General features: G+C 41.6%; 1 protein-coding gene across 2 annotated transcripts in view; it reads right to left on the reverse strand.

The window, feature by feature from the left end:
• Positions 1-12,169, reverse strand: part of FSHR (follicle stimulating hormone receptor) — a gene marked incomplete at both ends in the record, with an annotated part of 171,315 nt that extends 159,146 nt beyond the window's left edge. For both annotated transcript variants that reach the window (XM_082643243.1, XM_082643242.1), the window contains one exon: positions 12,018-12,169. In XM_082643243.1, the coding sequence (XP_082499369.1) occupies positions 12,018-12,169 (152 nt within the window). The remainder of the gene's footprint in view (positions 1-12,017) is intronic.
• Positions 12,170-14,053: the final 1,884 nt, after the last annotated feature.

Here is a 14,053-nt window from a genome sequence, read left to right on the forward strand (position 1 = left end):
CGATCCCTGGTTGGGGAACTGGGATCCCACGTGTCGCATGGCAAAAAAAAAAAAAAAAAAAAAAATCTCTGATTCGAAGAACAGGGCAGGTTTGCACAGGGGAAGACCTGGCCTACATAGAATTTTAAAATATGTGTCTATCGTATATTTTGGGTTGTATATACTACCTTTCTCAACCCTTCCATTTCCATGGGTATCTATGGAGACCTATTCACCAAAGCATATTCTTGGTTAAATACATGTCATTAAATCAGAGTTTCCTGGTGAGTTTTGTGCAACAGTTATAAGTGATATAAGATTGGGACACCTCTGAAACCCTTTTACATGTTAGGTCCATTGCTAATCTCCAAGATGGGGGTAGACCATACAGCATTTTCCAAACCTATTTGATTATGTTAGACCTTTTCAACATTTACTTTTTCTAGAGTGTCTTATGAAACTCAGGTTGTGAAGAATGCACTTTGAAAAATGCTAAAGGGCCATTTTAAAAGCTTAAAATATTTCTCCTCCAAGAGGATTTTGTATTTCAACTGCAGAGTCTTAGAAATTAGGGAAATCTTAAGGCTCCAGGGATTAATTAATTAATGGTGGCTTTGTGGCAAGCAGCAGGGGAGATATTTGAGGGCAACTGAGCTAACTTAGTGCCTCTCAAATCATATCACATAAAGAGCTATGGACTGGTTGGAGCAGCCTTGCTCCAGACTTTAAATCCTATCCAAAATGAGAAAACAGAGGTAGAATTCCCCAAATCTAGAAAGAAATCTTGCAAGAGTCTGTGAGTTCGCAGTAGACCAATAAGGATTTTTTTTCTTTTGGAATTCTGTGGAACTTTTCAAACATCATCACCATTCATCTAATTGTAGGTGGACCATTTAGGGAGCACTGTCTGTAGAGATCTCCAAACCCCAATCAGCACTCCATGTTCACATGGCAGTCACTTCTGCTAGGCCTCTCCACCTGCTGAAGATCAGCTACTCAACCTGTTGAGGGTTAATTATGAATGGGGAGCCATCTTCACTGGAAATGTGTAAAAGGCAGCAAAGCTGGAACCAGTTCTGCCAACTACCTCCTCTATAGGCTTGCATATCATTCAAACAGCTTCTTAGTATTATTACACAGCTTCTGGTTATTTTGCAGCTTATCACTGAAAATGGCCAGTGACATCTACTTTTCGGTCCTCCTATTTATTTGTGATCCCGCTCATTCATTTTCTCTGTACTCCTTATTGAATAGTTACTGAGTACCTAGTGCTGCTGAGAGCAGGAGAGGGGTGCAGTGCTAGCCCTCAGAGAGCTTTACTGTATTTGAGAGGCAAGATAATATGTAAAATTGGTATTATAGATAACTCCAGCGCCATGCATATTTAAGCTCAGATGATGGGTTTAGATGGTTTTTCTTTAGGGATTGAGTTCAGAGGTCAGGGAGGTCTTCTTTCTCTTTTTTCTTGGTTAGTACAAAGATTGGACATTTCCTAATCAGGTATATCAGGAATCTCAATTTCCATCCTGACATTCAGAATGGATTGATTTCATTTTTCTTATTTCCTAAAATGGGAACAGTAATAGCTACAGTGCAAGACTGTTGGGTGAGATACTATAAGAGGCATACAGCAGGATGATATAGTAGGATTAATAGGTGTTTGTTACATTCAGTCTCTCCTTCTAGTTCTTATTTGTTGAAGGGGCCTTTCATTTCTTCATTCAATTCATGTAGGTATCGAGCATCTACTCTGTACCAGGAGCTATTCTGCATGTACGAATCCTTGCCATCATGAAGCTTTAGTTCTGGTTTCTAGTGGTGGTGGTGGGGAATAGATAAACAAATAAAAACATTCAAATTGCAGCGAGTTTATGGAAGAAAGGGGTCATAAGCTAGTGCAAGGTACGGGTGCTACTATAGTGGACTGGTCAAGGAAGACCACTCTAAGTGGTTGGAATTTGGGTGGAGATGGAAGAGGAGAGAAAAAAACATTCTAGACAGAAAGAAAAGCAAGTGAAAGATTTCAGGTGGTGAGAGCCTGGTGTGTTTGTAGAGCAGAAAAGGGTCCAGGATGGCTAGAGCATAGTGGCAATGGGCAAGTGATGCATGATATGCACTATGCCTATGGAAAGGCAGGCAGAGATCAGATCATAGAGTACCTTGTAGCCATGACAAAGCATGTAAGCACCCCAAAGGAAGAGATTTTGTTTGTTTTGCTCAGTGCTGGATCTCTGACACCTAGGCTAGTGCTGTTATAATAGGTAGTCATGAACGTGGATTGAATAAATTTTATTCGAAGTGAATTCTAAGTAATTGTTGCCATCTTCTTTGTCCGAGTCTCTCTAGATGCTGTGTGGGGGATGGATTTAAGTGGGACTAGGGGATAGAAGCACTGGAGACACTTGTAGTAGGTGAGAGAGGTGGTGGTTTGAGCTGGGGTGGTGATAAGGAACGTGAGAAGTGGAGATATTTGAGGTGTATTGTAGGGGTCTAGTCCCCAGCACTTGAATTGGATTTGATGGTGAGGAGTTGGTGATATGTGCATTAATTCAGATGATGAAGCCTGGGAGAGAATATTCTGAGGAGCTGAGGGGAGGGCAATTAAGTGTACTATTTTTTGCTTGCTGGTTTTGAGATGCCAGCAAGAGATCGAGTGACAATGTCAAGGTTTCAGATGGGTATTACTTGTCTGGGGATCAATGAAGAGGTCAGACATGACACATGGATTTTGAATGTAGGTGGCATTTAAAGCCACGGGACTGCTGAGATCACTGTAGAGAGAGTACAGATTCATGAGGGAAGAGGGTCCAGAGGAAGTCTGGGGAACTCCAACATTTAGAGACTGAGTAGCAGAGAAGATGAAGGTCTGGTGTGAGATGTAAGAGGGAAACTAGTATGGTGTCACAGAAGCTGGAGGTCAAGAGAGAAAAGTGTTTCATGCAGGAGGATGGTCGCCTGTGAGGCATGTTCCTGAGAAACAGGTAACATGTAGGTGGGGAAATGCCCTTGAATCTGATATCTGAATGGTGCACCTTCCTCTTATCTTCAAACTTTTATTTGAAAAGTAATATAAACATACACAGTGTAAAACATAGTTAAAATATTTAAGAGAAGTTTATTGGTACCTGTGACAAGATAACTTTTAGTGGAACGATGGGCAGAGAGTCGGATTGAGTGGGTTGAATAATGAATGGGGATTCCTGGGAGGAGAAGGCAGAGTAAACAAATAACTAAATGGCCATTGGTTTCCTCTTAAAACCCCACTGAGAAGACAGTAAGGGGATTTTTTTTTCTTTCTTTTAAAGCCATAAAGCCATAAATAAGGACAGAGGAACAAGAGCAATAGAACTTTAGGGTTATAAAGAACATGGATGGGGGCTTCCCTGGTGGCGCAGTGGTTGAGAGTCCGTCTGCCGATGCAGGGGACACAGGTTCGTGCCCTGGTCTTGGAAGATCCCACATGCCACGGAGCGGCTAGGCCTGTGAGCCATGGCCACTGAGCCTGCACGTCCGGAGCCTGTGCTCCGCAATGGGAGAGGCCACAACAGTGAGAGGCCTGCGTACCGCAAAAAAAAAAAAAAAAAAAAGAACATGGATGAATGTGGTTCTTGTACTAGTACAGCCAGGGTATCCTGGAGCTGGTTAGAAATGTAGAATCTCAGACCCCTCCCCAGACTTACTGAGTCGGAACCTGCATTCTCCCAGTGTATTCCTCTGATGTGCTTGCATTAAAGTTTGAGGATCGCTGACTTGGCAGATGCTAGAAAATGGAATCCTAAACCAATGTGATTTACACTTCACAATCCCTAAAACACTCAGGAATTGGAGGCACTGGTGTCCCCAGAAGCGGAGCTGGGGGCAGTGAATAGGGTTGAGGTGGCCAAAATAAAGAGGGTTGGTGGAAATGTTGTTTAAGAAACAGCCACACTACCCACTTGGTATAGTCAGGCCAGAGCTCCTCCCCACCTGAGAAAAACACCAAAGGTTTATTCTTTAAAGAGAGTAGAATAGAGAGTTTCTGAACTGGACATCGCAGAGACCACTTTTGGCTGCCGGATGCTGAGACCCCCAGCCCTTTTCCCCAGCCACCAGAATGCTGGCAGTAGGGCTTCACCCTCCAGGTAGGAGCTTGGAAGAATCTTCTCCAGGGACTTTGCCCAGCCCAAGAGGCAAGACCTAGATATTGACACAGTGATTCCCCAACTCAGTGGCCCAGCCCGTCCTTTTATTTATACTTCTGTGGCTCTTGTTTTGTTTCTTCTTACCCTATAGCTCTGCTTCCAGAGCTACTTTGTAATTTTCCTATCTGGTTATCATAACTGTTTGTTCTCTTTCCTCTTGTCCCTAATATTTGTTTGGGGGAATCAGATGCCATTCTAAGACGGTATGTTCTTATTGAAGGAGCTCAGCCGATTTTCACAATCAGGGGCCTGATAAACAATTTTGCTACTGTGTGCAGGATTCTAGATGACCGCTTTGCTGTTCACCATAAATCTCACATTTGCTTTCATTGCCTTTCCAGTTTGTTTTCTAAATTAAAAGAGTGTTTTCTTGTTGTATTTTCTGCCTCACCCGCCCCCTCCCCCCCAATATATTTACTTACGGAAAGTCTACACTGCTTGCCCATAAAAGATACACCAATTAAATGAAGCAAGAAACACCATAAAGAAACACCAATTAAATTCCTTCCTGCCCTAGCAGAAATTAGCCTTGGTGGGCATATGGCCGTGGCAAGGGTTTGGGGCTGACGGTCGATACTTGCTCAGGCTGTGATCTGATGATGGAGAGTGATCATTTTTTTTTTTTTTTTGCATTCAATTTGCTTTTCTATTCTAAACATAGCCATGCAAAAATAGTTTGAAATTTAGAAGAAAGAGAAATTGCTTAAAGAAAACAGTGCAGCCTAAGCTTCCACTTTTGGTGCTGTTTTCCACCTTCTGTACCCTTCTCCTCTATCCTAACTCAAAGGACCCAGACCCTTGTATTTGCCCAATTTGAAAATTTCTAGTCAAACTTAAATATTTGGACATCTGCCAGTTAAGCCTTACCATAAATTTGCTGGTGTTCATTTGTCATTCTATTTTATTTGAGGGCTGTGTTTTCCTTGTAAAATAAAGATAGGAGTTTCTGACCTTTTAAAAAAAATAAGGTGTCTGGAGGTGGCCCTGCACAGCTCCTGAAATCAACCCTAGGTTGTCAAAAGAGCAAATCTATTGTAGATGGGACAGGCAGACACCCATCTTCGCATCCATTTTTTCGCTGGCATCAGGCAGGCAGACGTCTCCTCACTGGCCTTCATTAGGCATCTGTTTCTTCCAGCTCTCACAATCTATGATTTCAGATTGTACAAGGCAACTTGCAATTAATTGTCAAGTGAGTGGTTTTGACAGTGACTGTTCCGGGTTCTGAGGGGGATTTTTATTGTTGTGGGTAAAAATGAGGAAAAGCATTATTGTCGTTTCTTGTTTGATACTCTTCTCTTTTAGCAACTCCATGAAAACAGGCCCCGTGCCTCCCCTATTGATTCTTTTCTCCCAAGTGTCCAGTATAGTGCCTTGCACAAATGTAATCAATAAATATTTGATGTTGAAAGAAAACTTCATGAAAAATCAGCGTCTTTACCTGGTCTCAAAAGCTAACTCTATTAGAGTAGGATTCATCTCAGGTTGGAGAAAATAATAGTATTTAGGTAGGGGAATGTAAGGTATGTTTCAGATCTGGGGATTAGGAAATAGTCCATAGAGCAAAGCGTAGAAAGGCTAGAAGCTGAGAGAGAAGACAGGAGAGTTAATTTGAGGACAAAATATGGAGGAACTTAATGTCAAACTTATGACTTTGGACTTTTGTCCAAAGAAGGCTGAAGGCATAGAGGCTGATTCAGAAGCTGTTACCCTGAGCTGATGAGTGAAGCACAAGTACAGGCACCCTGTCTTCTAAGGATGTGATCCTATCTTCTGAACCAAAGCTTAGTAGACTTTCTTAGAAGGGACAGGATATTTTATCCTGGGGCCACTCCTGAAATCTAGTGCTCAAGGCTCTGGCTCTTCTTTTATTTTTTTCAATGCACTTCTATTCCAGGAGGTTCTGTATGAAATGTTCCATGACCTCCAGTCAGCCTTTGTTTATCTAGTTACAAGATGTTTGTAAAATCAAAGCATTTTAACATTGAAAGAAACCTCAGCCCTGTTTTACTTCTACCTTTCACCAATCTACTGATGAATTTTCTCTCCCATATCCTCAGTTGATCTCTCTGATTCATTGAAACAGCTGAACTTGTAGGGTTCCTATTTCTTAGAGGTTTTCAGCAATCTTAGCATTAAGGAGATACAAAAGTTGGCTCATGCTGTATGTTTTCCAGATTTGTGATAACAGGATTCTGTGATGGCTATGTGTTGGCTCTTGCTGAAAAGAGAGTCAACTCTGGGAGAGGGTATGAAAGAGAGTAGACCCTAGCCACTCCTGAGACTAAAAATATAATTGACTTCAGGTCTATGGCAAGGGTTTGGTTGCTTTACTCAAAAAGAGTTTTTGAACATCCCTTGAAGACTTTCAGATCAGTTGCCATATTCCATATGAAAGAACAATGTAATGACATGTTCAGGTCAGAGACCTAAAACATGCTCAGAGATACTTCAGGGAGAGGTCAGATCAAGAAGAAACACCCAATTCTCATTATAATCATCAGCTCCTAAGCAATTAAAAATAATTACTCTCTTTCCTAAGTGACCTTATGGGATATATAAGCTAGAATCTAGTCTAAATAAAGCTAAATTGGGGAGTTTAAATCTAACCGCTTTAAAAAAATAGTCCAATCAACCACAGTGACTGGATAACCCAATTAGTGGTTTTGGAGAAGGATAATCAAACATTAAATGAATTTTCCATTTGCTGCCAAGATTTCCTGCTTCTGAAGCTTAGGCTTCTTTGGCAGAAGACTTGGGTGAGGAAGGACAGCACTGACCTTTAGGTAAGCAAGGGGATTTTATCATCACCAAGTAGTGCAGTTCTACACTATCAAACCCTTACTTTTCAATAGCTGAAATGACTCTGTAAATTATAACTCTTAGCCAATTCTCAGAGGAGAGTTCATTTTCTGCTTTAAAGAATTTATTTCCCTTGCAATATAATTTTTACTTTTCCCCTTTCAAGTTACTGCATTCTATAGCTGTTCCTTTTTCTGATTCCTCTGCAGGAAATATAAACCTTCCTTACCCCAGTCCAATTAAATTCCAAATGTTGGCATAGACATATCATTTCTCACTAAAGTAGGTGCAGGGTTTTGTTTTGAGAGGAAAGATTATGTATACATTAGCATGAAAACTGCGCTGTTTGTTTCTTTCAAAGAAATATCTAAACAAGACAGTAAGAGTCTCCAGATATGGGCACCCAGAGCAATCTGCACACTGGGGTGTTTGGTTTTAATATCCAGGCAGACTACAATAATCAAAGCACATCTGGGAAACACAAGAAACCTAACATTCAAGGTTTGGAATTTGACCTTAATTGGCAAAAATTATATTTCTTTGAACATTTTTATCTGGTTTAAAGTGATTTTGTTTAGGTAATTTCACTCATCCTTTCCATATTCTTTTTAGAAATAGAGAGACAGGTATTATTAAGTCAAGAGAACTGAGTGGCGTGCCTAAAATATAGAATATTCAGCTTTTAATTTAGTAGACTTTGTTTCTAGTCTATGTATCTCTCTTTCTGAATAAATTAATGGATTCCAGAATGATATACAGGCATTTTTTAAAAAAAACAAACACATAAAAAAGTGAAGAAAACAAGGAAACTATCAAATCCTATAGTAGTTCACCGCAGGGAGAGCAATAATCATCTTTTATAAGAATCTTTTCTTCGATACTGAGGAGCGGAGCAAATAAATAGATGCAATTCCCCCTTATTTATTGTACCATTTGTTCTACATGTAATCGAGGCCCCAGAACCTTCATTGCATTGAGCCAGGCACAATAAGGAGTACAAAGGAAATTTTCACTTCAGTTGCGGAAATAAGATATATATGAAAAATTAAGGGCAAAGCAAGATTATAAAATGAACTGCACCGGGATTCAGTTAAATGAAAATGTAATGGTCAGGGAAGCAACCTTTGAGTAAGCTTATGATAAGTAGGTTGGATTTCAAGAGACAAAGAAGAAATTGAAGATTACATAAGCAAGTGGTATGACATAAGCACACCGGGACACAAACTGAGCTTGAGAGCAAGTCTTTATCAGCCTGGCAGAGTAGATGGCTCCTGTTGGTGAAAGGTGCGAGGTAAAGTCAGAAAGATGAGCCACGGAATGATTTTGAACTGGGGAATCGTAACATGGTGGCAGTGGTGTTTTACGGAGAAACCTAGAATGACAGTGTTCAGGCTGGTTTGGAGAAGAGAGAGATTGGTAGCAAGGAGGTAGATTAGCACATAATTATTTAATCCAGGCTTTAGATGTTCAGATCTCAAACAAAGATGATGGCAATGAAAAAAAAAAGAATTACTTCTTGTAGCAGAATGAAGGGAGTTTGTAAAACTGGTTAGATGTGGGCAATTGGAAACATGAAACCTACATGATGAGGTGAATTGAATTATCAATATTCAACAAATGAAGAAGTCAACAGTGGCTTTAGTAGTTTTGTAATCCATCCCTTTCTACACCTCTGAAAGAGTAACACCTAGTTCTGTTGTGGCTCTAGTCTATAGTTCAGAACCATCTCCTTCATGAGGACACATGGTGGTCTTAAATAGTTGCTTGTCACGCATAAAGCAATGAAAATCAGCCAAAGGTCCATCTTTAGCTGTTACTGAGCACTGAATTGGGAGTCAGGGGATCTGGGCTGCAGTGCAGACTTTACAGGGGATCTGTACTGGTGGCTGGGGTTGGATAGACCAACTTCGAACCGGCCTTTCTCAAACTGTTCTCAGAATATTAATCCTGGAAGACGCTCTTAAAGAAAAAATTCCTCATTTGAAATTGTTTGCAAGCATCAGAAAATCTGTTTTCCTTTTGGAGATCACAGAACCTTATTGGCATAGTAAAAGGCTTTCCTTTTGGCTTGTAATACTGCTAACATCCCTCCGAACGAAGGACCTACTAAGGAAAGACTAAACAAGTTCCTATCTAAACAATAGTCTATGGTTATGGGATATGGCTAGTGATCTAAACCAAAACAGCAAAACAAGGAATTTATAGCAAAGGAAGAAAATAAAAGGGAAAACTATAATTAGATAATTAGAAGTAAGTGCTGGTCAATTGAGATGGCAATGAGATACAGGAACTTGCTGTGAGGAGAGGGGTCAACACAGGCAGCCTATAATATAATCTCAGTACAGCTCTCCCTACGCCAAGAATGGCCATCAGTGGAGTCTTTTCTTCTAGTATTGTGGTTATCTGACCCTGCTGGAGAAAAGGATGTCTGTATCCACACAAGTCACTTAGACTTAAAATTTCAAGTTTTGAATGGGTGTTCACATTCTTCTTAGAAATTCTAACTCCAGGAAGAATTAAGCAAGATCAAAGGGTCCTTTCTAGATTCATTGACTGCCTCCAGGTAAAGCTGAGTTTCTAAGTTAAGTCTGAAATCAAAAATCCTTTACCCATGGTCAGGATGAAATCTGCTCCTTGAGTTCTTGGAAAATATTGAAAGCCTAAAGGAACACATTTTCTTACTCGGAAAGTAAGTGCACGGAGAGGGAGTGCTCCAGCCACTGGGAGGAGGAGGAGATTATTCTTAAATCAGTGGGTTCCTATAAACTATCTCAAAGTTATGAAGAGCTTTACATCCATTTTTCAAAGCATTCTCATTCCTGTTGATTCATTTGATCATCCTGAATGCCCTCTGTGGTGTTTTTTTTCTCTAGTATTTTACAGATGACGATAGCCACAACAATCCCCCCCTCCCCTGCCACTTGCAAGACATTGTGCTGGATGTTTTAATACTCCATTTAATCCTCACAGCAAGTCTGAAAAAGGTACACATTACAATTTCCATGAAACAGCCAAGAGCCCACGTGATAGAACAAAAAGCAATGTCATAGTCTGGGTTAGAACCCAGGTCTCTTGCGATCTGGAGTCCATACTCTTCCATCTCTGACTTGTCGTAATCAATTACAGGCCCACCTGTGACTATAACCTGAGAATTCCCTCCATTCCTGACCCTGCTCACCTAGTTGAGTACTTTATTCACGGTGCTATGCTGTCTCAGGCTTCCCAAACCCTACTGAAGCCAGAAATATTTAGCCATTCTCAGCTGTAGTCTAAATCAGAAGTGGGCATTCCACAGACTGCGGCTCACATCTGGCTACTCCCTGCTGTTCTATGCAGAATGAAAAAAATTCTCTCTTCTAGTAAAGAGATACCAGAAAGCAGACAGCCTAGCACAGAAGGGAGTTTTGGATAGAGGAGTATCACCCTAAAATGAAGTCTTGTTAGAGGCTGTCTGCTTTAGCGACTGGTTGGCACTGCTTGGCCCATGGGGAAACACTGACAAAAGAGAAGGGCCAGGAGAGGTAGAAATTGTGTGTGTGTGTTGGGGGGCTGTATCATTTAGCGTTCACAGCCATCCAACTAAGCAGGTCGTATTAAACCCTCTAGAAGTTAGGAACCTGAGGCTCAACAGAGGTTAAGTAATTGTTCAGAGTCGCTTAGGAATGGGTGACTTCTTACAGGAGCTCAGGTACACTGGCTTTCTCCTGTGTTTATGATCATCTAACAAAGCAGACTGTGCATAGTTGCATTCTTCCTTATAATCAGGAGTAGCTGTCCATCTGAGGCGGTTCAGCCAAAACACGCAGTGGGTCACTTATTTTCCCTGCCGCTGCAGCTGCCTTTGGGTAGGAATGGAGGGCTTGTGATGTCAAGAGAAAAAGGAGCAAGCAGAACCAAGTCAGTCTTGCGGCCATTTGTCCCTGAATGAAAATCTGAAGTGCAACACCATCGTGTTTGAGTGTAGATATGGTAATTGGTAAACAAAAAGTTGACCACCTTCTGCAGTAACATAAGAGTCACGCATAGCTTTGGGGAATCGAGATTAAAACAGGCTTCCAGAATAGCAGCTTCTGTTTAAAATCCTTGGGATAAAACCACTGAGCATATCTACAATCTCTCAGCCACCACTTGCCAGTTCTCGGGGGAAATATCAGTAGTAATTGGACAATTAAACAGTCCTGCCTTCCTCTTGCTCTAATGCAGTAGACATGGGACTTTAAGGGAAGAGCAGTGGATTGTGAGTCAAAAGGCCTGCTTTCTAGTTTGGGCTCTGCCTCAACCCATTGTGAGAGTTCGGGCAATTCTCTTTACTCTCCAGACCCCAGATTCCTCAATTGCAAAATAAAGAGATAGAGTGAAATGGTGTCTAAGATCTTGTCCAATTCTTAGAGTCTGTCTACTTCCTATTAAAATAGTTCAGTAAAAATCTAAAGTTGGGAATCACATTTTCCCAGGGGTATGAAAGAGTATCCTGTCTCTCTCTATCCCTCTCTGCCTCCTTTTTTTCTTTTCTTTTCTTTCTTCCTTTTTTCACACCCCTTCCCTCCCTTACAATTCCTTTTTCCCCAGGAAGCAGAGTCTTAGTTCAGGGATTACTTGCTGGTGCCTCCAAAGCAGCAGTGACTCTTGCCTTCTTGAATTCAGTGTCCTCAGGAAACACACCACGCTTTCCACTTAAATCGAAGGCATCTTTCTCCCTCCAATCCTGACTCTTCTAGGTTTCTGATTTCTCTTAGTTTTATTTTTCTGGTTTCACCAAAGAGTCTATGGCACCCAAGAGCAAAAGTGTTGAAAACAACAAAAAACTCTTCCTTTTGCTTTTGGATTTGGGTCTCCGTGCTGACCTTCCCCGACAATTCTGAGACAAAGTCTCACTACGATCCTTAGAGAACCGCAGGGAAGGAGTGTTGGGCTGGGGGAGTTTGTTTTATGTAAGCCTTTGGTCAGGGCAGAAATATTTTAGCCCAACAGTTATCAGTCCAATGTGAAAATAATAATAGCATGCAACACACAAATACCGGCCACACTGTCATTCCCGCTGTCTCTGATACTCACAGTTCAACCGCATTCCTGGGGAGGTCGGAGGGAATCTCTGTCACCTTGCTCTCCTGGCAGAGGAAAACCCTGTTAGAGCAGTGACAGATCCGATGATGACATCCTGAGCCCAAGCTCAGGAATGTGAGCAAGGCCACCAGGAGCAAGGCCATGTTTATTTATCCATCCACCTGCTTTCTTCCTGCATCTGCAGAGAAAAACCTGCACAGGTTTCAGAGGCTCCCCACTGAGCCCTTGTGAGAAGAGATCTGCCTTGGGAGCTGGTAGGGTCACGTGACCCACCCAGAGATGCTTTCCCCCCCACCCTTCGGTCACTTCCAGACAAATAGCAAAATGCCTGTATGCTAGCATTGATTTTAGGGGAAGCAAGATAAGTTACTCCCTTATCTTTCTTGATTGAGTTTATTACACCCTGACCCAAGGAAGACAGCAAGTAGAACCTTGATGCATGTCTGGAAGAGTTTATATTAATTTGACTGTAGAAATGTCCTTCCTGGTCACTATTTTTTTTCTCAAACCAGTGACATGACTGGTCACTGACTTTGACTTTCTCCAAAAAAGACACAATCTGGAATGTGAAACATCACCAAGAGTGTCACTGTGTGAAAGGCAGGGACCTGTTTCCAGTCTTGGCCTCAATGTCTTCCTCTAGTCCACTTGATATAAAACCAGAACTGCTGGGTTGTACTCATTGATCCTCTTCCTTGCTGGAATTACTAACCAAAAATGGTGTTGCTCAGAAGACAGGCAGTGGGTTAGTGAGCCCCAGGCAGATCGTGTTAGGTAGAAGGCACTTCTGAGAGGGGAGTCAGTCCACAGAGATAACTGACTCATCTGAGCGACCTATGGAATGGGCTGTGTTTTCAGTGGGGTTTAGTAGATGCCAGCTGTCCACTCTCTATGGCCTATCCTTTCTGGCTTCTCTCATTTCCAGGCTCTGAAGATTGCCTTTGCCTTTTGGAAGCTGGCACAAATGAATTTATTTAATCTATGCTTTTAACTTAGTTTTAAATGTTCTCTGTAGGTGACGATCGTGGCGCTTTTGTTGACACTCGCCATCAAGGAGATGGCGAGGATCTGAGGGACGTTTGGCCACGCTGTCAGTAAAGGGGCCTTCAACTTTCAACTCCAGAACCTATGAAGTTTAAAAGGCAGAATATTCTCTAAGATCCTGCCTAAAGCTTATTACTTGCTAAAATTAGCTTCAACACTACCTTTAAGTAATTAGTTGCATAAAATTGAGTTATGTGAAAATGCTAAGCAGTATATATCGATCCCACTCCTTTCTTCCTCTCTACTACCTCGTCAAGGAATAATGACATATGATGAATGGATTAAATAATCATTAAGGGAAAAACAGAAGCAAGTGACTTTTAGGGTGAAGTTGTTCCCTGGCTTCTTCTGGGAGCAACTGATTCATTCTAACTCCAGGACTGGAAGATCAAGGCAGTATCTATATAGACTCTATATGCCAGCAGTTTGGGCTAACATGAACAGTTAAATTATTTCATTCACCAATTGATGCATGGAGTCATACTCTTTCAGATGTGGAAGGGTCTTAATTCAATAAGTTAACTAAGGCTTAAGTTTACTTTAAAATATCCACATTGATTTAAAGGGGTTGACTTACCTCTGTTTGAATAACTCCACTGACCAAAAAACTCATTACCAAGTGAACTTTTCACCCATACACCTACCCTCCAAATCCCCACTGAGATGTTGGAGAGCTCTAGTTATAACTAAATTAGTCCTCATATAATGAGCATAAATTAGTTATAATTTTTTTTTTTTTTTTTTTTTTTTTTTTTTTTGCGGTATGCGGGCCTCTCACTGTTGTGGCCTCTCCCGTTGCGGAGCACAGGCTCTGGACGCGCAGGCTCAGCGGCCATGGCTCACGGGCCCAGCCGCTCTGCAGCACGTGGGATCCTCCCGGACTGGGGCACGAACCCGCGTCCCCTGCATCAGCAGGCGGACTCTCAACCACTGCACCACCAGGGAAGCCCTTATAAATTTTTTTTAACTGAGATTTTGATTTT

This window comes from Mesoplodon mirus, assembly GCF_964341445.2.
Source record: "Mesoplodon mirus genome assembly, chromosome: 14".
Lineage (NCBI taxonomy): Eukaryota > Metazoa > Chordata > Mammalia > Artiodactyla > Ziphiidae > Mesoplodon > Mesoplodon mirus.